The sequence below is a fragment of the Manis pentadactyla genome, chromosome 11, assembly GCF_030020395.1.
Source record: "Manis pentadactyla isolate mManPen7 chromosome 11, mManPen7.hap1, whole genome shotgun sequence".
NCBI classification, from domain to species: domain Eukaryota; kingdom Metazoa; phylum Chordata; class Mammalia; order Pholidota; family Manidae; genus Manis; species Manis pentadactyla.
The window spans coordinates 63,994,822-64,021,589 of NC_080029.1; the positions used below are offsets into that span (position 1 = coordinate 63,994,822).

Sequence of the window (26,768 nt, forward strand, 5' to 3'; positions counted from 1 at the left end):
TAAATGAGGTAATTGTTTATTTCATGTAAATAACTTAAACACTGACTTATTTTTTTTAGGCACTTTGTTGTAAATGCATCAATTGTAAGTTTTTAGTGTGATACTTTTTTATAATGTTCATTCAATAAGTATTTATTGATAGGTGTTGTGGGTAGTGTGATTCATTTTTAATATATACATACACCTACCTTAGCATCACTCAAATATATAGTTTGACCTATGAATGATGCAGGGGTTAGGGGTGCAGATCGCCCTGTACAGGTGCAAATCCATGTATAATTTTTGACTCACCCCAGATTTAACTACTAATAGCTTATTGTTGACTGGAAGCCTTACTGATAACATAAACAGCCGATTAACACCTATTCTGTAAGTTTTATGTATTATACACTGTCTTCTTACAATAAAGCACAAGAGAAGAGAGTTTTTCAAATTGTTGCAAATCTCCAAAAAATTTTCCAATACATCTGTTGAGAAAAAAAATACCTGTGCAGTTCAAGCCTGTGTTGTTCAAGGGTCAACTGTACAGAACTTCCCATCACTTCAGAGAAAGTTCTTTAGTACCCTTTTCCTCAGGCAAATACTATTCTGATTTTTATCACCACAGATTATTTTGGCCTGTTCTTGAATATTAAATTATACAGTGTATGAATAAGGACAGAACTGTCATCAAGTAGTACAGACATGAATATTTTCAGCTAAAATCAAGGTAAGGTCCAGTGAGGAGTAAACTGGCTAGTAAGTGAGTAAAATGGAGAGCCAACTACTAAAAGTCACTTTGTTAAGCTAACTCAAACTTAATTAAATGAAAATGATACCTGTAGTTTGGAAAACCCTCATACTGAGTGACAGCATTAACAGTGTTCATAAAATGTTGAACCAATTTGGAAAAGGCATTAGAGAATGAAGAAGAAATGTTCATAGTCTCAAGAGAAGGAACTGCCCCCCCTTCCTCCAACCCAAATCATTGGGTGGTAAGTAGAAGTTGCTAACAAGCTTTTGTTATCTTGACCAGTTTATCACAGAGGACCCTAAGTGATTCAGTGTAGGTAGGAGATAGCATGTAGAGGATGAGATGATTTCAGAAATGGGAGAGGGGGTTTAGAAACAACATGAGTGGCCCAGGTCCAGATGGACTGGTTCTGTTATTGGTGGGCTTGAAAGGTAAGGTCAGGAGTAGCAGAATGGATACCAGAAGCACCTGTCACCCAAGTAGAATAGGCAGCCCAAGAGGAGAAACGTAGGCTCCACTCTGCCCCAAATTCCCAAACTCTGGTAAGCCTCTGAAAACAAACGTTAGAAAGAATACAACTGGTTATGAAAAGAGAGTATATCTCTTTTAATTAAAAAAAAAATCAATGTGTTGCCATATAAACCAATTGGACCAAACAGGACAGAAGCAATGCTCTGATGCCAACCAGGAGGGTACCCACACAGATTTAGCATGGCGGTGAGTCTTTATGTCTTTCGGTGAAGGCAAAGCCATTTGGTTGGCACTTCATAGGAGTATCTTTCCACTGTGTCTTCATCATACGGTATGTGCCATGAGTCTCCAGTTGTTTGCACCACTGTATCATAGCTGAGTATATACTGTTGAATTAAAAAGGGAACCAAACACTGAGAACAACACTGAAGGGTTAGCTAGCCATTTCCTTTTCTTTTCTGACAAGTTCTCAGTCTGCCTCAGGGATACTCTCTGTCTTTCTTAACAATGGATTTTCAAACAGCAGTCAGCTCAGTGAAGATGAACCCTAGTATTAGGAGTTCCTTTGGGGGGGGTTCCTTTTTAAGGTTAAAGACGCTCTGTAGGAACATCACATTTATAGGATACGATATTCCTTTGTTGCCTTTATTGGTTTTGTATGTGAGAGAAAAAATTCAAATATACAAAAGCAGAGAAATAGTGTAATGAACTCCTAAATACTCATCATTCAGCTGCAACCCCTATCAACTACTGGCTAATCTTATTTTGTCCACACACCACCCACTTTCTCAGTGCCTCCAACTCCCAAGATTACTTTCAAGAAAATCTCAGATATTATGTCATTTCTTCTCCAATATTCAGTATGTGTCTCTAAAAGATGAGGACCTGTTTTGTAAATATAAAATAATTAAGAATTAACGATTTCTTAACATAATCAAATATCTACTGTTTACATGTCCCCAGTCATTATATGTGTGTCCATATAATGTACACTTGATTTATTTGAATAAGAATTGGAATAAGGTTATTACATTTTGGCTAAAAGATTAATTCTCTTTTAATCTAGAGCTTCCCTTTCCATCTCTACTTTTCTTGCAATTTTTTGTTGTTGAGGAAGCCAGGTCAATTGTCCTGTACTATTTCCTACAGTCTTCATTTTGCTGATTGAGCTGAAGTATCATTTGATACCATATATCCTATAAATGTTTGTTTTGTATGTTCTTTGACTGTGGACCATATTTACCATTGGCTAATTTATTTTTCTGGAATAACTCGCTTTTGGATATTTCCCTATGCTATCACACAAGAGGCATCCTTGTCTTTACAGGAATCTAAACTAGAATCAGAGGACAACTGAACTGAGACTGGGCCATAGGAGTGGATTAACCAGAAAAAAGGACTTACTTAACAGTAGTAGAAATACAACAAACCATAAGGGACAAGGAATTTTGAGCTACTGCAAATAAATAGGAAAATAAAAACCATGGATGAGGAGTTGTAATTGATGACATGATTGAAGTCACAAGTGATGACATCCTACGTGTTTTCAACATGTCAATTAATGTGAGGCTGGCCCACAAAAACTCCTCTGGTAGACTTTGTTTCCAGGAACTGGCTAATTCCAAATACCAAATGAAAATTGAGAATAAAACATTTAGAACCCTCAACTAGTTACATTCTTTGACTATGCCACATTCTTACTACATACTTGACTCTGTTGACATTTTATAGAGAATGGATAACATACCTGAAAGGTTATTTTTGATCCTGGAAGCCTATTAATAATTGCCAGCTGATGTCCCTGCTGCCACTTAAAGAAGAGGCGCTGGGTCTTGGCATCAGATAGACAGGCCTTGTGGTCCCGCAACAGATCTTTTGTGATAAACTTGCAGTGGTTGCCCGAGTGCAGTGTGGCATACAGAAGGAACGGATCATCCTCTGAGCTGAGCCAGGCATAAGAAAAGACACAATCAAGCACCCCCCAAGGAGGCAGAGGATAGCTTTTGTTGCTATGCTTTCCCTTTTTTTTTTCTTTACCATGCTTTCTCTTTTTATTCCACTTTCCTCAGAAAAGTGGTACTCTGTATTCTTAACTGTCATGATAAATCTCAGCGATTCTTATGAACAACCTGCAAGTGCTTAGCTGATAGACAACACTATCTAGAGCACAGACGGAAAGCTAAGGGGAAGGGAATGCTAATGCTTGGCACTCTCATCTCAACTGGGCCCTCCCACTAGAAAGAGGAATCTAACAACAATTCTCTCTTCACACTCACAAGCTAGTTCTCTGTTCCCAGGGCGTTTTTCCTCATCCACCACAGAGCACACCTTCTCCCTGTCCTCACTCAAATTCAAAATCCACAATACTAATAATTCAGGATAACACTTTCTTGCAAGCCATGAAAAATAACAGGCTGTCCTCAAAGCTGAAACTGTTTCTCAAAGCAGCTTCTGGACAGTCACCCAGAGCAGCACCCAAAGGCATCTCCTGTTTTAAGAACCAGTGATTCAGTGTCTCCAGTGGACCTCAACAGCAGCACTTAGCATGATAGCACATGTGCTATAAAAATGGCAGTAGCTACTTTGGTTTAGGGTGTTGGGACTGCAACTTGTGATATGCCTTATGCCTTGATCCAAATGACCCAAAGTAGGACCATTTGAAGTTTACCTTATACTGAAGTACTTCAACTGAAATGAAATGACTGGAATCTGCCTTTAAAAACCTCCCAGAAAGAGAGAGGAGAAGAAAAAAAGTATGGGTGTTCATATGGAACAAGATTAGCAAAATGATGGTAATTGTTGGAGCTAGGAGATAGTTATGTGGGGATTCGCTATACTTTTCTCTCTAGCATAAGTCTGAAAAGGCTTCTTTGACATAATAGTGGAAAATAGACTTAATGTTAAAAACCTAAAATATTTAAATCTAAAGCCATAGAAGGTCATTGAATCAATCTTTACGACTGGGTTTGGAATTTCAGCAGATGCAATAAATATAGTCCCCAAACCAAGCATGCATTTATCCAATTCTTCAACCTAAGAAAAATAACAAAAGGATGATGACAGCAACTAATACCTAATATATATGTTTTCCATGTACTTGATGCCATGCCAAGAGTTTTACACATTATTTACAAGCATTATCTCATTTAACCTTCACAACAACCCCATGAGGTTCACATACAAAAAAAAGAAGACACGGAAAGGACAGAGAAGGGAAACACCTTCCCAGATAGGAATGGCAGGGCCATGTTCTGTGCCTGGGTAGACTAATTCCCAAGCCTGTGCTCCTAATGTCTACCCAATGATGCCTAAAGTGATTGTGTGAAGACCATCATTACTGTCCTCTATTCTTAGAGACAAGGAAGCACCCCCTCCTATGAATAAATAAAAGGACTTAGCTAAAGAAAAAGGGATTTGTTTTGATATCTGAATGAGGGGAATTGTATTATTTTATTTGAAATGTCACTACATTGTAATATACAATATAAATTATGTTAATTAATTAATTAATTAATTAATTAATTTTATTAAGGTATCATTGATATACACTCTAATGAAGGTTTCACAAGAAAAACATGTAGTTATTACATTCACCTTTATTATCGAGTCCCCCCCAATACTCCAGTGCAGTCACTGTCCATCAGTGTAGTAAGATGCCACAGAGTCACTGTCTTCTCTGTACTACACGGTCTTCCCTGTGACCCCACACACACCATGTGCCCCAATCATGATACCCCACAATCCCCTTCTCCCTCCCTCCCTCTGGCTCTCCCCCATCCCTCCCCTTTGGTAACCACTAGTCCCTTCGTGGAGTCTGTGAGTCAGCTGTTATTTTGTTCCTTCAGTTTTGCATCATTGTTATACTCTACAAATGAGGGAAATCATTTTGTATTTGTCTTTCTCTGCCTGACTTATTTCACTGACCATAACACCCTCTAGCTCTATCCATGTTGTTGCAAATGGTAGGATTTGTTTTTTCCTTATGGCTGCATAATATTCCATTGTGTATATGTACCACATCTTATCCATTCATCTACTGACAGATGGACACTTAGATTGCTTCCATATTTTGGCTATTGTAAATAGAGCTGCAAAAAACATAGGGGTGCATATGTCTTTTTGAATCTAAAATCTTGCTTTCTTTGGGTAAATTCCCAGGAGTGGAATTCCTAGGTCAAATGGTATGTCTATTTTTAGTTTTTTGAGGAACCTCCATACTGCTTTCCACAATGGTTGAACTACCTTACATTCTCACCAGCAGTGTAGGAGGGTTCCCCTTTCTCCACATCCTCACCAGCATTTGTTGTTCCTAGTTTTTTCTATATTGGCCATCTAACTGGTGTGAGGTGATATCTCATTGTGGTTTTAATTTGCATTTCCCTGATAATTAGCAATATGGAGCATCTTTTCATGTGCCTGTTGGCCATCTGAATTTCTTCTTTGGAAAAGTGTCTGTTCATATCCTCCACCCATTTTTTAATTGGGTTATTTGCCTTTGGGTGTTGAGGCATGTGAGTTCTTTATATACTTTGGATGTTTGTTAATTTAATTTAAATGTGATTATTTATCAGTAATGTTTATTGTAAGTTCCAAGAGGGCAGGGACTTGGTCTTGTTCACTGCTGTATCTTCTAGAACACAGCAAGTGCTCATATTTATAAAATACTTGTTAAATGATCTATTTAGGACCTTATGGTATTCATTCTGTACACTAATCTCACTTCTGAGTTTATCTTCCTCTCATTTCTCCTTTATCCTGATTTCCTCATCTATTTAAATGTATCCTGCTGTAGAATTTTTGTAAGCTGTCTCAAATCTTTCTTTTGGAATGAAGCTGAGTATACATACATACATATACACACATGCACTTCAAAAATGGCAAAAACAGGTAACTAACAAGCAGATGACTGTAGCCTAGTGTGATTCACCTATTACCTCTAGTACTTACATGTCATCAGCAAAGAAACAGCTGGCTTGCTTTTGCACCTTTTCCATCTCAACCCTTTTCCACCGGGAAGTCTGTCTTAGCATGTGCTTCCGGCCCAGGACCAGCAGTCGCAGATTCTGCTTGGCTAATTGAGAGACCACATCCAATAGCTAAAAAACACAAAGCCAGTCCCCAGGAGGGTCAAGGAAAAAATCTCAAGTAAGCAGTGTGATCCTTCCAAGTGGTAACCTCAATGCTGAAATATTCTTTTCTGGTAAGGGGTGAGAAAACATCCCTTAAAATAATTTTCCATCTTTGGAAGCCTCAGGAAATGCTTCCTTTTTACAAACTAATGTATATACATACCTGCCCACTGGTCAGGCTATATTAGATCCAGGAATGTTTTCTAAGCCTAGACTAGATTATGTGTTTTTTAAACTGTGTTCCCTAGAGTTCACTAGGGGGTAGAGAGAGGCTCAAGGGGGTGGGGGTTTGGTTCCTATACACTCCAACTGTTTCAACCAAAACAGCTCAGCATTTGTATATTTATATATTGGTATTCTGCATACGTTTTCACTTGAATAAAGAGCTCTACTCCTTATTTTAAACGTTTGTAAATGGTTGGACTAGTGACTTTTCAGCCAGCTTTTCCATGTCATGATTCTGCCAAGACTGCTACCTTTCACTGAAATTCCTTTTTCCATTCAAAGATCAGTCATCTTCCATTCTGTAGCCTAGTTTCTAGTCAGTGAATTTACCACATTCTCTCCACTTCCCACCTGTCCTGAGTTCACATGAATTCCTCTCAAAAGGAATTTTGGATTTTTAACTTATCTAGTACATTGGTGAGCTTGCCTGCATTCAATTGTTCATAAAGAAAAGTTCATAGATTACTTTCATGTACAACCTATTAAACTACGGTATCAATGGATATTATTAAGGAAAAAAGCTAATGAAAAATGATAATTTGTTATGTAATAGTGTATCTGAAATATGAACATTTTTTAACTAAGAACTGATGGACCTACAAAAAAACAAGCTGAAAGTGACTGAAGTAATCATTAATGTTCTTGGGCTTAGGCTGGAAAGGCTCTGATTTTAGTCTAGCTCCCCCTTACTCATAATTTCTTCCCATATAGATTTTCAGGATATTATTTAGAATTTCATTCATTTAATCAATAAAATTTCATTCATTATTTGGTCAGCTATCAAATACTGCTTTTGCACTCATTATGTCTAATACACGTGTAGACTCTGACAATCTAATGATGAATTAGCACAAACTGAATTTTTAATATTACTATCTAATGCTTTGGATTTATGTTGGTGTTTTGTCCATTCCACTCCATTACTAATCCTATTATTTTAGGGAACAATAGTTGGCTTTATTATCCCTAATTAAGACACAGAATGGACACAACTTGCCCACTGAAGAGTATACTAAGAGTATACTAAGACCAGTGTGAAGACTCTAAACCCAGAGCTTTACAACCAGTAAAATATAGTTCTTTCCTTCAAAGCTAGGAGTAAAGGCTTCTGTGTTAACAGTTATTTCCCAGGCTTTTCTATGTATAATGCACATGGCAGGTATCAACCTTTTAAAAGACATTGTCCTTGCTTTAAATGCCTAATAATTTTCTCACCCTACTATCAAGGCTAGGAAAAGATATATGCTGGCTATACATGTATAGATATATTAGATGGTTAATAAACATTTTATGATTGGCTGAAGAATATACCCAACATTTATTTTTATCTGTCATAAAAGTAATTCATTATTGAAAACTCAAAAAATACAGGCCAGAATAAACATGAAAGAAAAAACTACTCACACCTTACTTCCCAAAGATTGTTAACATATATTTACCAGTTTTTTTATTCTATGCATTTTTATATAATCTTATAAACTATTACTTTAAACATTAGGCTAGTAACCAAAAGCAAACATGTTTACTATAAGGAAGTCTGTTTCATGGATTCAAACACCTCAACAGACACCCTCCTTTGGAATGTGCTTATACCATTCCTTTCTTAAAGCTCTGTTGAGATTACAGATTATTTTCAATGAGCCCCATTACAAAATAGCAAATGGATTCATTAAGAAGAATGACGATTACTTTTTAAAATGTCTATATGAATTCCCACAAAGTTATAGTAAAGATACCAAAAAAAAAAAATTCAGCCAAAATCAACTGAAACTTGATTGCTTAAGTTTCCATGCCACTGGGAAGACAGGCTTAAAGAAAAACATAATTGGGTCTTCACATCTATACCTTGGTTTAGATAAATGGCCTGAGCTTACTAATATTAAGACAGGGACCCAAAGAAGAGCAGAAAACACTTAGCCTGGACTACTCCAGGGCACTATCTTGTGGCTGAGAGGTCTCTACTAGCAGCAGCTCTCTGAGAACAATGCAACAAAAGAGAATAAAGGAAAGACATATCAATGCGCAGAATAAAGGCACTGGCCTGAAACTTTGTGCCAGTCTAGCTTCATAATTCCTCTGGGGTAAATTCTAAGGCTGGATCCAGTGGACTGAGTCAGAGTCAGAGGTATACTCAGAATAGCAAGGAAAAAGAAAGTTCACCTTAATTCTATGTTAGATCAAAAATAAAACTGTGAGGGATTTCCACTTCTGGGAAGATGGAGTAGATGTAACTTTTCCCTATCTCTTATACTAAGTACAACTAAAAACTCCAGACATTTTACATAAAAGTAGACTTTGAAAGGTAGAGAGAAAAAGGCAGACTGGTTAGGGACCCTGGGACATGAGGAATGACATGTTGATGAGTCCCTTGGATATTCTTTTTGCCTCATGTATCCTAGACTTGGAGGTGAAGAAGCTGGTAACCTGGAAATGCCAATGGATGCAGCTAAAAGCCTGTTCTCTCTAGCCAAAGGACAAGGAAAGAGGTAGTCTAGTATGACAGAAACCTTGTTAAAGTGATGACACCATCAGACTGCGATGTTATATGTGTGTGTTATTACATACACACACATACATATATATACTACCTAGAGAAACCAATAAAAATGCTATACTAATCAAGACAATTTGGTACTGGCACAAGAGCAGAGCCACAGACCAATGGAACAGACTAGAGAATCCAGACATTAACCCAGACATATATGGTCAATTAATATTTGATAAAGGAGCCATGGACATACAATGGCGAAATGACAGTCTCTTCAACAGGTGGTGCTGGCAAAACTGGACAGCTACATGTAGGAGAATGAAACTGGACCATTGTCTAACCCCATATACAAAAGTAAACTCAAAATGGATCAAAGACCTGAATGTAAGCCATGAAACCATTAAACTCTTGGAAGAAAACATAGGCGAAAACCTCTTAGACATAAACATGAGTGACCTCTTCTTGAACATATCTCCCCGGGCAAGGAAAACAACAGCAAAAATGAGTAAGTGGGACTATATTAAGCTGAAAAGCTTCTGTACAGCAAAAGACACCATCAATAGAACAAGAAGGATCCCTACAGTATGGGAGAATATATTTGAAAATGACACATCCGATAAAGGCTTGACGTCCAGAATATATAAAGAGCTCACACGCCTCAACAAACAAAAAACCCAATTAAAAAATGGGCAGAGGAACTGAACAGACAGTTCTCCAAAAAAGAAATACAGATGGCCAACAGACACATGAAAAGATGCTCCACATCGCTAATTATCAGAGAAATGCAAATTAAAACTACAATGAGGTATCACCTCACACCAGTAAGGATGGCTGCCATCCAAAAGACAAACAACAGCAAATGTTGGCAAGGCTGTAGAGAAAGGGGAACCCTCCTACACTGCTGGTGGGAATGTAAGTTAGTTCAACCATTGTGGAAAGCAGTATGGAGGTACATCAAAATGCTCAAAACAGACTTACCATTTGACCCAGGAATTCCACTCCTAGGAATTTACCCTAAGAACGCAGCAATCAAGTTTGAGAAAGACAGATGCGCCCCTATGTTTATTGCAGCACTATTTACAATAGCCAAGAATTGGAAGCAACCTAAATGTCCATCAATAGATGAATGGATAAAGAAGATGTGGTACATATACACAATGGAATACTACTCAGCCATAAGAAAAGGGCAAATCCAATCATTTGCAGCAACATGGATGGAGCTGGAGGGTATTATGCTCAGTGAAACAAGCCAAGCGGAGAAAGAGAAATACCAAATGATTTCACTTATCTGTGGAATATAAGAACAAAGGAAAAACTGAAGGCACAAAACAGCAGCAGAATCACAGAACTCAAGAATGGTCTAACAGGTACCAAAGGGAAAGGGACTGGGGAGGATGGGTGGGTAGGGAGGGATAAGCGGGGGAGAAGTAGGGGGGTATTAAGATTAACATGCATGGGGGGGTAGGAGAAAAGGGAGGGCTACACAACACAGAGAAGGCAAGTAGTGATTCTACAACATTTTGCTATGCTGATGGACAGTGACTGTAAAGGGGTTTATAGGGGAGACCTGGTATAGGGGAGAGCCTAGTAAACATAATATTCGTCATGTAAGTGTAGATTAGTGATACCAAAAACAAAGCAAAAAAAAAAAAAGGGCAGTTCCTGTGTGGTAACCTCCAACAAGTTCTACACAAGGGTATAAAGGGCATATAAAAGTGTAGGCAAAGGGTCTGTTTGTGTTTATACAGAGGATCAAAGCCTAATTGGGCTACCCCGAAAATGAACTAAGATACGATATGAAAAAGAACTTCCAACATCTGCACTCTCTGGAAGACTCATGCCAGAAGATGATCATCAAAAAACCCCAACAAAGATCCACGCACTGCTACAGCTGTAGATGCACTCATCCCACCAGTTCCTGGACTTGCCATGGGAATGAGGAAGGAGATATCTAAGCTGACCTGTGCATACAGTAAAACAACAAATTTGACTGGATCTATACTGTTGGAACTCAACCAAGAATTTGGAGAAGTGCAAATTGTAGCGCTCCAAAGTCTTACAACTACAGACTATTTACTGTTAAAAGAACATATGGCATGTGAACAGTCCCCAGGAATGGGTTGTTTTAATTTGTCTGATTTCTCTCAGACTGTTCAAGTTCAGTTGGACAATATCCACCATATCATAGATAAGTTTTCACAAATGCCTAAGGTGCCTTAATGGTTTTCTTGGTTTCACTGGAGATGGCTGGTAATTACAGATATGCTTTGGTTATGTAACTATACTCCTATTATGTTAATGTGTGTGCGCAATTTAAGTAGTAGCTTAAAACCTATACATGCTGAAGTTACTCTACAAGAAGATATGTCAAAGAAATAATCAATCTTCCCATGTTTTCTTCCGTCTGCTACTTCTATAGCTTTTCTTCTTCCTTCCTAATTACAACCCTTAAATAGAATTCGTGCCTCATATCAAATTTACGAGTATCATAATTCTTCCAAGTGGTAAAGATACCTCAAGACAAATGCTGGGCATAGAAGCCACAGGGCATAAATATGCAAAGAAGTAAAAAGCTAACCTTTTCAAACAATAAGGCTTCCCTCTCACTTACCAACTTTACATTTCCCTGTATGGCCCCGGAAGATGACTGGTTAGCCAGAGACGGGTAAGATTCCTCAAGGGAGGAACAACCTAAGACAGGCACAGTCGCAGGGGGGCCATCAGGTGAGAAATTGGGGATCAACAGAGGTGAGGCTTAGAACCTCACCCCCCCGTTCTGAGAGAAATCTTCTGCATACGTGGATGTTTTATGGCCCTTGTCTAACTTGGATTAACACATAGTCTACAGGCACACACCTGATCATCTACATTTGCTCTCTTACAACACTAAACTATGTTTTCTACCTTTATCTTGTATCTACCTACCACTTCAACATTTTATTAAAAATAATAATAATAAAGAGAGAAATGTGGTATCCACATATAAATCAAGTATAAAAACCAAATGAGTATTCATATTTGAACTGACTGTTTAGAGTTCATAATGCATGAGCAAAACCGAAAGTTTCTGTGATGACTGCCCTTGTACTGTTCACTATGTAACTTATTCATTATGTAAGAATTTGTTCTACATGTAAGAACTTGTTTGTTATGCCTCAGAAGGTTGGAGACTGACGAAAATTAGGCTTGGGGTGGATTAATGATTGTGCATTGAGCATTGACTCCCCTATACAGAATTTTATTGTCGTTAACAACCATTTGATCAATAAATATGAGAGATGCCCTCACAAAAAAAAAAAAAAAAAAACAAGGACAGACTTCCAATGGTAAAATAAATAAGTAACCAGGATGTAATGTATAGCATAAGGAATATAGTCAAGATATTGTAACAGCCTGGTAGGGTGATAGCTGGAACCTAGAATTATGTATATAAATGTTTTACCACTGTGTTGTACACTTGAAACTAATGTAATGTAATACTGTGCGTCAACTACCCTTCAATAAAAAATAATTATTAAAAAAAAAAATGCTATACAAAGAAATACATTCAAAAACACTATAATTTAAAAACTAATCAAACTAACAACAAAAACATACTAGAGGTTCATAAAAATAGAATTCTAAAAAAAGTTCAAGCAGCCCATAGTAAGGCAAGAAAAATAAAACTGAAAAACAAAAAAGGAAATGGCAGGCTAAGTCCCAACATATCAATAATAACATGAACTATAAAGGGCTTTAGTACACTAATTACAAGAGAGGTTGGCATAGTGGGTTAGAAAACAACCCAATTATATGCTATCTAAAAGAAACCCACTTCAAATATGAAAATACAGGCTGGTAAAAAGTATACGGATGGAGTAAGAACTATCATGCAAACATTTATCAAAGGAAAACCAGAGTAGCTCCATTAATATTGAGTAGACTCAAGCAAAGAAAATTACCAGAGCATAGAGAGGCATCATATAATGATAAAAGGGTCAATTCATCAAGAAGACACAGCAATCCTAATCAATCATGTGTGAACCAAACCACAGAGCTGCCAAATATGTGAAGCAAAAGATAACTGAATTTAAAGGAGAAATAGGCAAACACAATACTTATAGTTGGAGACTTCAATAACCCTCTCTCAACAACTGAGAGAACTAGACAGGAAGTCAGTATATAGAGGAACTCAACACCACCATCCATGTTCATGAATTGGAAGACTCAAGACAGTAAAGATGTAAATTCTCCCCAAATTGATGTATGGGTTTAATGCAATTCATTTCAAAATCCCAGCAAGACTTTTTGTAGATACAGACAAGATCATTCTAAACTTGTATGGAAAAGCAGAGGAAGAATAGCTAAAACAATTTTGGAAAAGGATAAAGTGGGAAAAATCAGTCTTTGTCCTTTTAAGCCTTTTTATACAGCTACAGTAATCTAAACTGTGTAATATTGGTGGAAGGATAGACATATATGCCAACAGAAAAGAATATATGATCCAGAAACAGACCCATACTAAATGCAAAGGAAAGATAACCTTTTGAGCAAATGGTGCTGAAGCAATTGGACATCCATAATTAAAAAATGAACCTCTATCTTACACCTTATACAAAAAATTAAATCAAAATGGATCATGGACTTAAACATAAAATGTAAACTATACAGTTTTAGAAAAAATCTAGGAGAAAAATCTTCATGATATAGAGCTAGGCAAAGGCTTGACACCTCAAACATCATCCATAAACAGAAAAAATTGATAAACTGTTCATCAAAATTAAAAATGCTTGTTCTGTAAAAGGCCCTGTTAAAAAGTTGAAAAGACAAGTTATCAATGGGGAGAAAGTATTTCAAACTAGGTATTCAACAAAGAACTAATATCTAGGACATCTAAAGAACTCTCCAAACTCAACAGTTAAAAAAAGCAAACAAACAGAACATGAACACAGGCCTTCCACTGCAGAAAACACACAGATGATAAATTAGCACATGGAAAGGTGTGCAACACTGTTAGCCAGTGAGGAAATGCAAATTATAACCCAATGAGATATCATGACACACCTATCAGAATGGCTAAAATAAAATTAAGCTTTATACCAAATGCTGGTGAGGATGTGGAGAAACTGAGTCACTCATGTACTGATATTGGAAATTTAAAATGGTGCAGCCACTTTGGAAAACAATTTGGAAGTTTCTTATAAAACTAAACATGCAACTAATACATGAGTTTCTAGGTGGCCGGTTAGCTCAGTTGGTTAGAGTGTGGTGCTAATACATGAGTTTCTAGGCATATATCCCAGAGAAATGAAGACTATGTTCATATTAAACTTGTACATAAATGGTTACCTACTTAGGTTTATTCATAATGGCCAAAATCTGGAAACAATCTAGGTGTCCTACAAAATGTTAATAGTTAAACTGTGGTACATCCAAACTATGGAATACCAATCAGTAATAAAAAGAAACCAACTACTGATATCACAATAACCTGGACTGATCGCCACAGTAAGACACAAAAGGTTATGTACTGTGTGATTCCACTTATATAACATTCCTGAAAAGAGCAAATTATAAAAACCGAGAACAGATCAGTGGTGGCCCTAGGCTAAGCAAGGCGTGAGATCAGAAGAGAAGTAGGTATGGCTATTACAGGGCAACACGATAGATCCTTATGGTGATGGAAATGTTGTCTATCTTGACTGTATCAATGTCAGCATCCTGGTTGTGATAGTTGTGATGTCATATATAATATAGTTTGTCAAAATATTACTGTTGGAAGAAATTAGGTAAAATATACATGAGATTGCTCTGTATAATTTCTTACATGTGCGTATGAGTCTACAGATCTTGAAATAAAAAGTAAATAAAGCCAAAACAAAACAAAACAAAACAAAACCTCTGAAACACCAAACTGGGACATCTAAGGAAGACCAAAGGAGTATGTGACAGATATCCAGTGTGTACAGCATAGTCAATATTCCATAAAAGGCAATCCTCCTTTGAGACTATAAACATGGAATAGGTTTAGATGAGAGAAATAAGGAAGAGTTTTCTTGAGCCCAGGGCAATCGTGAGCAGAGAAGCTGAGATCCACTCTGGGCTCTTCTCAACCTGGAGAACCCAGAGATGGGACAGTTCTGGGCTTGCCTAAGGGGTCTGGAATCTGGGCCACTTAATAGAGCAAAATGAACAGTGGAGCCCATTCTAGAGAATATCTAAAATATCCAAATTGATTCTGGAACTCAGGGTACTCAGTATCTCAAGGTTAACTTTGGATCAGATCTACCTGCTACCCTACTCCCCACCTGCCTTACCCCCAATACTGCTCCTTAAGATGTCTAAAGTATAATTCCCCCAAAACCAGAAGAGCAAGAACAAATTTCAGATTAATACTTGCTGCAAACATTTTCTGGTTTGGCTTCCATTCTAATTTGATTGATCTCCTGCAGGAACAGATTATGAGGCTTTTTTTTTTTTATTAAGTCAAAAGTGATACACTTACTTTTGGCATAAAATTGCTAAAGGTAGTTTCTGAGCTTAGGGTAAAAATACATTTAGCAGGGCTACATGTGTTAGAAATAACTATGTGTAGGGATGCTCAGGAAGTAAAAATGCTGCCTGGGAATGGCAAAGGCTGATGAGAGCAAGAGCTTTTCTGGGTAATCCTAAAAACAGTGAGTGTAACTTCCTTTCCCTATTCTTAAGATATTACCTCCCCCACTGCAGTCTCTGGCACTTCCTGGGCTATGTAGACTGTTGATCTTAAGAACTCTTAAGCCTCTGGGATCTGTTATCTGCAGAAATTAGAGGTTCTGTGCCAGTTCTTCAGCAAGATAACTATAATCAATATATGTCATATATAAGAATATTCATTATCTTGTAATGATAAATAAAATAGGATGCCTTCAGGAAATAGAGTTTTGGAAACAACTCAAATGTCCATCAGTAAATGAATAAACAAAATGTGACATACACATACAATGGAATGTCATTCAGTCTCAAAAAGGAATAAAATTTGGACACACTCTACAACATGGATAAACCTCAAAAACATTATGTTCCATGAAATAAGCCAGACACAAAAGGACAAACATTGTATGATTCCACTTATATGAAGGACCCAGAGGAGTCAAATTCATAGAACAGAAAATAGAATGGTGGTTGCCAGAGGCTAGGGAAGGCGGGAATGGTAAGTTATTGTTTAATGGGTACAGTTTCAGTTGAGGAAGATGAAAAAATTCTACAGATGGATGGTAGTGAAGGTTGCACAACAATGTGAAGTACTTAATGCCACTGCACTATACACTTAAAAATGGTTAAAATGGTAAGGTTTATGTTATATATGTTTTGGCACAATAACAAAGTTTATTATAGAAATTAAAAAATATACACAAAAGTAGGCAAATTGGTATAATGAACTGTGGTGTGCCTATCATCCAGCTTCAACAATGATAAAACAGGATGCCTTCAGGATGAAATCCAATTTTATCTATATCTCTACCCACTTCTCCCTCTCAGATTATTTTGAAACAAATCAAACCTATCATGTAATTTCATTTGTAAATAGGTCAGAATGTATTTCTAAATACAAGGACTCTTTAATAGGCACAAAATCATTATCACACTAAAAAAATTAACAATATTCTTTAATATCAAATATAAAGTGTTCATATTTCTTAGTCTTAATTTTTTTAATTAAAAAAAATCAAGATCTAAAAAAGTTTCATACATTGCAATTACTGGATTGCAGTTAAAAAAATGAAGCTGTCTTACATAATTCCCTGCATTTATATTTTGCTGACTGTATCTCTATGGTATAATTTAACATATTCTCCAGGCCTCTGTGTTTAGTATAAGTTGGTACTTGGATCTAGAGACTTGATCAGATTCAAGGATCTTTCTTTTTTTTTTTTTAGTTGGTGTGTATATATTTGTGTCTGAGTGTTAATTTAAAATTGTGGCCCTTATAAAGTGAAAAGTTCAGTTCATTCATCACACAAGAACCTTCTCTGCCAGTCCCTCAGCAAAGGGCACTGGGGATGTAAAGACAGTTATCCCTCAACCTCCAAGCAAGGAATGGGAGTTTCCAAGGACAAGGAGCAGCATGCTAGAGGTGAGAGCTCTATTAACACACTGAATTTGCTCTATTTCATCTGTGCCTCTGCCCTCAAGCCTCCAGCTGTCAAATGCGTTTCAAGCAGAGGTGTGGGAGGATGACATGGAGAATGCCAGAAAAAAGGCTGGGAGTGAATGTGAGGGTCAGACCACGAGGGTCTTTGTATGCCTTGGTAAGGAGTCTCTTCCCACCTGAAAGTAATGGGGGAGAAATAAAGCATTTAAAACAGGAGCATAATGTGACTACCAGTTTAGAGAGATCAACACTGTGAACTGCAAGGCTGGACTAGAATGGGAGGTCAAATAGGGAGCTTCTGCAGGTAAGAGGTAATGAGAACTGGGGCACTGGCAGTAAAGACGGAGAGAAAAGAGCTTTCTGAGAATTTGTAAAGCAGAACTGATCGGACTTAGTCATTGATCAGATGTGGGAAATAAGGAGATGGAAAAACCAAGAATGATTTGGACAAGTGGACAGATGATGGCACCGAGACAGGGTCTCTAAGACAAGGAGCCTGAGCTGTCCCCAGGTGGGAGACGCCCAGTGCGCAGCCAGCTGGTGGCTCCACCATCTGGGAGAGGGTTTGGGGCTGGAGATAAAGATGTGGAGTCATCAGGGAGAGGTATAAACAGGATAGGATACAGACTAAAAAGGGAAGAAAGCTGAGGGTGAACCCTGAGGAATACTATTTTTTTAAAAGACAGAGTGATAAGAAAAACCTTTAATGGAAGCTAAAGAATTACCAGAGAGAAGAAAAACCAGGTGACAGTAGTCTCTCAAGAAGACTACAAGGAGCGGTTCAAGGAGAGAAGCTAAGTGTCAGTACCACAGGGAACTAAAATGTGGCCTGCAACCCAGAGAAGGCATTCTGATGATATTATAGTGGGCAGGAGTGACGTTTCAGTTCATTCCCTAAACTAGTAAGGCTGCAGCTTGCTTTGTCCAGAGAGAATCTGTCTTTCAAGATGGCTCTACTTTGCTTACCAAATATAACAATTAATTCTGCTTTTCATTTTAGATACTGAGTGGTGTGGCTTCTTCAAAACCTCCAACTTCCTAGAAGCTTCACTGTGAAGGGAGGAATATTGGAGGTTTTCAAGGTGGGAGCTCTTTAGTAACACTGAATTTGAGGATCTGCAAGCTGTCAGTTTCTGGTCTTGTATTTTTGAAGATGGAAGGGGCTTGAGAATATTTAGTCTGATCAGGAAAGTCATTAACAAAGTAGAGGCTGAAGATACAGGCACAGGAGGGATAACTGTGTACAAGGTTCTTGAGAAAAACACAGGCAGAGAGAGAACTAGAAAACAGGTGGTGAGAAAACCTCTTGCACTGAGATGGATTTGAGCACAAACTGGTTTGTGTGATTGGTATGGGTGTGTGTGGTGTGTATACTGAACCACGAGGTTGCTCTTCCTGGCGTCTTCTATTTTCTGTGTGCAATGGGAAATGAATCATTGGCAGAGGGATGGTGGAGGGGGTGGAGCAGGAGGCTTGAGGGCAGAGGCACAGATGAAATAGAGCAGAAGCCCACTGCAGATGCATGGAGAGAGCCAGTGTCAAAGCCCAGCAGAGGGTGGAGGCCAGGAGTGCCCACAGGCTGCAGCAGTTGGCACAATGGGGAGATTTCTGGCATTCAGCATCCTGACTGCAGAGTGAGAAGGCCAGTGTGGTTAATGGTCACCACTTGATCCACATTTAACATTTGGTCAAAAGGCACTTTTAGGTGGAACCGTAACTAAGAATCATCTAGTCTCACTGTCCCTATCTATTCACTATTAAAGATACCATTCCAAATTTATATTTATAGTAGTATAGGAGCTGTGGTTTGGGGGTTCTGGCCTGAATTAGGAATTCCAAATTCTACTTATTTGCCCATATTTCTCTGTTCATAAAATGTGAATAAGGTGCCTTCTCACCCTCCCCACCACCACTATTCTTGTGTTATGAACATTTATCGATCAAGTCACCTTCAACAAAAATTGTAAAATGGTATCATTCACATACAATGTCTTTGGAAAAAGGACCTCAAAACCATCTGGCTTTCAGGGCATGCTCTCTCAGACAATGTCTCCTCCTTTTTATGACTAAGAAACAATCAGGGGTCTACTTGGTAAGGTGGTCCCAGGAGATGGCACATTAATGCTGAGGCATGTTGCCTTCTGCAGAGGAAATGAAGGTTCCTATGGTCAGGATTCTCACCTGCCTCTGATCGGCTGCTCACTACACACAGGTGGGCAATACATTGTTATTGACTCTGCATACAGAGATCTGCCCAGTGCTCTCAGCTGCATGGCTGCAGGAGAGCGGAGTCTGGAGTGGTGGCAGCGCTGAGGACAGAGACTAAGACGGCTGCAGGGACAGAGAGGCCCAGAGACAGGGACCGGCTTGCTGCATGCAGACTTGCTCTGAGTGGACGGGATTCTAGTGATTGACCTGCCACTGTGGAAATGAAGTTGGGTATAAACCTTTTCACCCAAAGAACATTCTACCATAATTTCTTTAGTCACATTGAATACATAGTGAACTTGTCCGGGGCTGAAACCCATTGGCAAGACATGCACCCAGTGTTATTCCCTGGCAGCTTCTGAAGTTGGTATTTGATGTGGGAAACAAAATGGGTGGGAACAGCTCTTCAGGGACCATGGAAAGGGCAAAGCTTCCTATACTCAGCTGTGGCTAGTTTTTCCTAAAGGATCTGATGTAGATGGGGAGCTTGATTAAAGTAGAAACTGTTCTCTCTGAGAATGATCAGCAGCTGTTACAGGTGTAAATCGCAATGCATCCGTGTTTGAGGAGAAAGGCATCTTGACTTGACTGACCTAAGCCTTTGGAGGCCTTGCTTTTCTCAGCTAAAACAATAAAACGCTCAACACCAAGATGGACATGAAGAGAATTTGTCTTTGACCTGCCTCCTCTTTACACATACACATAGCTGTGGTCAGCACCTGTGCTGTAAAAGGAAAGATTAATTTGAAATAGAATATTGGTGTTAAAGATGATATTTTCAGTTATTTGTAAGTGGAGAGACTTAAAGTTCTATAAAGAACAGAAGAGAAATTCTTAAATAACCACAGATAGCCTGCATACTGTTCCAACTACAAGAATACCAATTTCTAATACCAGTTAGTTTTTTGAAAACTAAAGCCAGGAAATACATGTCCTCTTCTTATGCTATTACTTCACTAAAGAACCTCATGGTAACTTGGAGATTGAACTGGGATGGATGGTGGGGCTTTCCCTATTTGAGTCTGGCTCGTTTTCAGGATGTGATGGAGTTAAGTCAAAGGCAGACAGATGAAGGCAAGACAAGCAGATTTAAGATTCTTTGACCCTTTTCTTCATGTGCATTCATTACTTCTGGCAATTGTTTCCAACAAACTAAGAGAACACAAAACCATTTCAGGGACATGGACAATGACTGATGAACTCTATGGAGGCAGCGTCCTGACTCAGAACCACAAGCAAGTTTATAATTGATGCACTGTGCTCTCCACAAGCGTTACAGCAGAAAAAAAAAATAAGGGAAATCATAACTGAAACTAGAACAACAGACATTTCTACCCGTTTCTACATTCCTACTGTCTGCAGGTGAGCAAATATACAGTTTCATTCCCTTCTTTGTCTTGTTCCTAGCATTTTTCTCTTGAGCTAAGCTTTGGGAAGAGAATCCCTGTCCTAGAGATAGTCCTCAAGAGACTGCTCTGTTCACCATTTACCTGTGTACCTCTAAAAGGGCTGCCAAGGAGGAAAGTGCAGGAAACCCCACCAGTGTGGCTTGAGGCTTCTCATCATGCTTTCATTTGCCTGCTACTAACTGGTGCTGTCTCAGCCTCAATTCTACCTTTGACACCTGTTGCTGCTTACACCCACACATACACACACAGATCACTCATTACATAAGCAAAGATTAATGATATGTTGAAGAGCTATGTCCATGGAAGATCAGATTAGCACTTAATGAAAATGGGAGAATTGTAAGTAGATGAGAAAAGGAAGTGTTTTAGAGAAGCAGGAGAATCTGGGGCGAGAAGGGAGAAGGAAGCTATCACTGGGTGGTATTCAAGGAGTGGCAGCCTCCCTAGCCTGGTGGGGTAGCTCCAGAGGAGATAGGCTGAGACCTAACCTGAGGCCTGTTCCCATCTCTGGGCCTATGTATTTGTGCACAGAATATTTAAAACTCTGATGACTGACTCTATGAAGCTTTTTGAATATCTTGGAAGAAACTATATGCACAAAATGCTATTACAGTTTGATCCTTGAACAACATGGGTTTGAACTGCATGGGTCCACTTACACACCAAACTTTGTCTTTTTCAAAAAGTATATTGGAAAAAATTTTGGAGACTTGCAACAATTTGAAAAAACATTTTCCTTCTTCTAGCTTACTTTATTGTAAGAATACAGCATTTGATACACAACATACAAGGTATGTGTTAATGACTGTTTATATTACCAGTAAGGCTTCCAGTCCATAGTAGGCTATTAGCAGTTAAGTTTTTGGCAAGTCAAACATTATATGTGGATTTTCGACTGCATGGGGAGTTCAATGGTCCACTGTACTTTATTATGATGTCATAAATGTCTCACTGGTTTACATTAGACTCGCCATGTCCTGTATCCTGCTTTCATCAGTCTTTGGTATTTTAGGGAAATTTCAATGATCTCATGTTGTCTTCAGTCAATGAAATAATTCTACTGAGGAAGAGAAATGCCCTTCCTGCCTTGGGAACACCCTGTCAAGTGTGGGATGTGTTTCCTGTGTACCAAGTCTTCTCTGATGCCATTAGCACCCACACAGTTATCCAGCCTTTTAGAAAATGATTAAACTATTAGCCTGGATTTCCCCAGCTAGCAGAGAGTCAGAGCTGCCTAGAAGACAGAAGATTTGGCTCCTGACTCATAGTGTGACTTGTCTCCAAACATTTACATGCATTATTTGGTCTTTTTAGTTTCTCTCTAAGATATCTGTGTTTCCTTTATCACTGTAAGGCAGGAAAGAATAGTATTTTGAAGACTGAAAACTAATATTAGGAAGATTAAACTAACTTACTGATGCATTTTAATTTCCACTTTCAAAAGTCTATTAAAAATTTCCCTTGGAGTTCCAGATCTAGTATATCTACATGGAATAATTTGTTCACACTGGGAAAGTATGTAAGCACTTTCAGACTGCTAACACACCATTTAATGACTAGAAAAGAAAGAATATGATGAGTGGGGCCCTGGAGGCTTAAAGATTTGTGTAACCTCTCCATGGCTGAGCTGATTTATGTAGCTTTTGTCTTGGTACAGAGCCACACACAATTAGACACTATGGCTATTGATTTTGTTTTCTGGAACAATCCTATCAGTTGAAAATATATAAAAGATACTTTTATATATATCTAAGTATATATAAAGATACGTTGGACATCTCTAGTAATGTTCCAAGCCATCTATGTAGTTCTGCAGTGGAAGGGCTTATACAGTAAATGAGATTAAATAGACATAAAAGAGACTTTTCCAATTTATACCCATTATTTAATAGTACAATAATAGTAATTAAGAGCACAAGTTTTGGCATCAAGCTGCCTGGGTTGGAATTCTGCTCCCACTATGTCATAATTATGTGACCTTAGGGAAGTTACATTTCCTCTTTGGGCCCCTTTTTCATCACTAGTAAAATTGAGATATAGATTGGGTTATAATGAAGATTAACTTAGATCCTTGTAGATACAAAGCATTCAATAAATATTAGCTAGTATTAGTACAGCCTGGACTGGTAAATTTAGACCTCCCAAGCTCCACTGTATTCCCATGCCCCCCACCAAAAAAAAGCAAGAAAGAAAGAAAAAGAAAAGGAAAGTGAATAAACACAAAAAAGCAAGAAAAGAGGTTAACAAGCCCCACCTACACACTCAGTGTTTCCAATCAGTTCTTTAGATCATGTTTAATCATAGCAGATAGCAAAGAATTATCAGACAGCTGTGGAGAGCCTGTGAAATGGAAGTGTCTAAAACAAATAGGGCAAACAAAAAACTGAAAAAGCAAAGACTAGAGGGGGAAGGCAGAACTGCCACAAAATCTCTCCCTAAAATCCTACCAGATAACATAATGCATTCATAGCATAAAGGAAAGAGAATGAAGAAGAGCTCTTGGGAATTAAAACATGATTGCAACTTTGAATAATAAAAAAAAAAATCAATACAAGGGTCAGAAGAAAACTGTGAGGAAACTTCCCAGGAAAGGAGCAAAGAGATAAAAAATAAGCAATTTAGAGAACCAGATGTGTCTGACATCTGAATAACAGAGAAAGAGGGAATGGAAAACAGAGGGGAAGGAGTCATCAACAAAAATAACTAAAGAACATTTCCTAAAACAGGAAGATACGAGTTTCTAGAATGTAACAGTCCACTGCATATCCAACTCAATGGACGGCAGAGACCTGACCAAGTCACACTATTGTAAAATTTGGGAACACTGGAGACAAAGAGACCATTCTGAAAGCTTCCAGAAACAAAAAAGCAGATCATTTAGAAAAGATCAGAAGTCAGCATGTCTTCAGACTGTAAACATGAAACATTGTCTTCAGAATTCTGAAAGAATATTATTTCTAACCTGGAGGTCTATTTTCAGGCACTCTATCACGTATAAAGATAATATAAAGACATTTTTCAGACATGGATGGTCTCAAAAATTTTACCTCCATGCATACTCCTTTCCTTAGGAAGCTCCTGGAGAATGTTTTCCAAAGGGACTAACCCAAGAAAGAGGCAGACAGGCAACAGGAGATCCAGTGAAGGAGAGAGGCACTGGGGACTGCAGGATGGTAGTGAAGAGAGACCCCGGATGATGGCTGTGTATCAGATACAGACATCAGCCCAGACTGGAAGGTCACTCCAGAGACAGCCGCACTGGGCATGCTCATCACCACCTTTCCCACTGCCATCGCTCCATCATTTTAACCTGAGCATGGAATGCCTGAGTGAACTTGTACTTGGCTTTTCTAGACCAGCGGCCAGAGTTACTATACTTCTCTCCAGGCACTGCTGCCTTGATCAATGAAGACCTGCATTTTATTAAATATAAAAGATATTTCTGCTTTGACCTACTCCTGAGAGCTGGAGGAAAGTCCTGGTGAGTTTAGAGGCAGTAGACAGCAGCCTATTCTGTTGACCAAATATCTGTTGCATGTTGTTATTGGTCCCACTACAGCTCTGCCGGATGCCCTCACTGTGGTAAACTGTGTTTCCTAAGACTCATGCATGATCTTGAACCCTGACTTCCCCAGAAGGGGCTCTTAGAAGGTCTCAGAGAAGCCAGTGGCAGATCATGAACGAAAGACGCTGTTCACTTCCTCCAGGGAGCTGTTACCTAATAGTGACAACACTGTCCGTTCCTCACATGATTAGGGTTGAGTGTGCTACTCAGTTTTTCAAACCTAAACAATGAAAAACAAGAAAATTATTTATACCATAGTCAGGGTGTTGTTACCTGGCTGGGGAAGGGAGAATGGGGAGAAGATGTTAGGAGGGGAAAGAGGAGGAAGTTACATAGGCACATAAAGGAGCTTCTTAACCCGACAGGTGAGTACAGGGTTGTTAGTCATCATCACTCATTATATTACACTTTTACATTTAAAGTCTTCGTTAAATATAATGTTTTACACACAGACACACACAAATACATAGGCTTTGTAGTATGAACCATATGAATTTCCCAATATTCTATCATTTTTAAGATACAAAAATAGCAACCTCATACACTTAAACCAAACAGTGCAGGCTCAGCAATGGAACTCATGGCCCCTAGATTTAAGAGACTAAATTTCCCCATATGCAAACTGTAGAGTAAAAGAAAAAACTAAGGATTTCTTAAATGTAATGAATCCTCATAACTGTGCAATTCTCATCTGATGTATGATCGATCGATACAGTAATTTGTGTCCTCCCAAAGAGTTAAAATGTAGGGCTGGGAAATTCCTTTGTGTTTCCCAGAGAAAAGATCTGGCAAATATTATATTCACATAGCCATAGTTTAATATAACCTAACAACAAGGACTTAGGAGCAGGTTTTAGAAATCCCCAAACCCTCACATTTCTCCCACTTCTGCTTTTTTTAGCAGAATGGGAACACAGAAACTGGAAACGACAGGAAGCAACAATGGGGATGTGACTTGAGGGAGAGGTGAGAGAGGAGGAATTAGACATAAAATGAGACAAGTGTCTGCACTATTCTTCTCTAATCAAGGCAGAGACATTGGTGGACTGAGTTGATCTCGGGAGAAGAGCTGTTTTGAGGCTTTTTCAGGCCTAAGGATTAAAAATCCACATAAACCAAAAACAATCTTCTGCTGTTCTCCTTTTAGCTACAATTTACTGGTCAATATGTCAGAAGCACTTTAAATGCCTTCATCCTCATAGAGACCCTATAAATTTGGTGCCATTTTTACCATGCTGCAAATGCCCTTTTACACATGAGGTAAATGAGGCTCTGTAAGGTTAAGGAACTAGGTCAAGGTCATAGACCAGTATATAGCGGGGCTAAGTTTCAAACCTAGGTAATTCTAACTTCAAACCCACACTCTTAATCAGTAACCCTCTTACACTATATAGCTTTCAATCCTAACTCCTTTCTTTTCAAAATGTTCCCCATCTTAATCCTGCTACTTATACTATAGCTAACTGTGATTGTGATCTTTCCAGTAGCATCTGCTGTTACATCCTTCCTAACTGAATTGTGGGAAATTCCTAGGTACTTTTGTCTGAAAGCCTCTCAGTATATTTCTCACACTGGGTATACATAAGCAGTACTTGGCAATATGCTGGAGCTACTTGAAGTCACAGAATAAATAAGGCATATCCTACTGGAGCGACAATTTTACTTCAGGTTTTTTTTTTTTTTTTAAGGAATCTCCTTGTTTTTAATTTGAAAACAAACCCACAGATGTGTGACATCTTCAAATGCAAGATGTACTAACTTTTAAGATAAAACAAGTAAGACTCCAAGGTCAGACTGTACTTGCAGCAAGGTCATACCTTCCTACCTCTGGGGAGAGGAGCTCTTCTCCTCTGCAAACAGTGTGAGTGACCACTGGGTGGTAAAAGAGGTTAGCTGAGCACAGCAGTCTCCCTAGCCCAGGAACAAAGTCACAATACAGAACATGACCCTAATCTGACCATCAAGGGCCTTCCTTTTGCACTTGGAAATGTACATATTAAGAAATGCGGGGAGGGGCGGAAGATGGTGGCGTGAGTAGAGCAGCGGAAATCTCCTCCCAAAACAACATATAGCTATGAAAATATAACAAAGACAACCCTTCCTAGAATAAAGACCAGAGGACACAGGACAATATCCAGACCACATCCGCACCTGAGAGAACCCAGCACCTCGCGAAGGGGGTAAGATACAAGCGGCGGCCCCGCGGGAGCCGAGCGCCCCTCCCCCCAGCTCCCGGCGGGAGAAGAGCAGGCAGAGCGGGAGGGAGATGGAGCACAGGACTGCCGAACACCCAGCCCCAGCCATCCGGGCCAGAGTGCAGGGCGCTCGATACTAGGAAAACAGGGCAGTAAAAAGAGTGAGCAGGCACTGGAGGCTGGGCGACAGACGACATAAGAAAAGTGCGCGACTATTTTTTTTTGCTTTTTT

General features: G+C 38.8%; 1 protein-coding gene across 2 annotated transcripts in view; it reads right to left on the reverse strand.

Moving 5' to 3' along the window:
* Positions 1-226: 226 nt before the first annotated feature.
* PRORP (protein only RNase P catalytic subunit) overlaps positions 227-26,768 on the reverse strand; it is a 160,241-nt gene continuing 133,699 nt past the window's right edge. Inside the window, exons 6-8 of one of the 2 annotated variants that reach the window (XM_036881372.2) lie at positions 6,152-6,300; positions 2,952-3,147; positions 227-1,590 (exon numbers count right to left, since the gene is read on the reverse strand). In XM_036881372.2, the coding sequence (XP_036737267.1) occupies positions 1,459-1,590; positions 2,952-3,147; positions 6,152-6,300 (477 nt within the window). In that variant the 3' untranslated portion in view covers positions 227-1,458. The remainder of the gene's footprint in view (positions 1,591-2,951; positions 3,148-6,151; positions 6,301-26,768) is intronic. The other variant, XM_036881371.2, reaches the window with a different exon arrangement.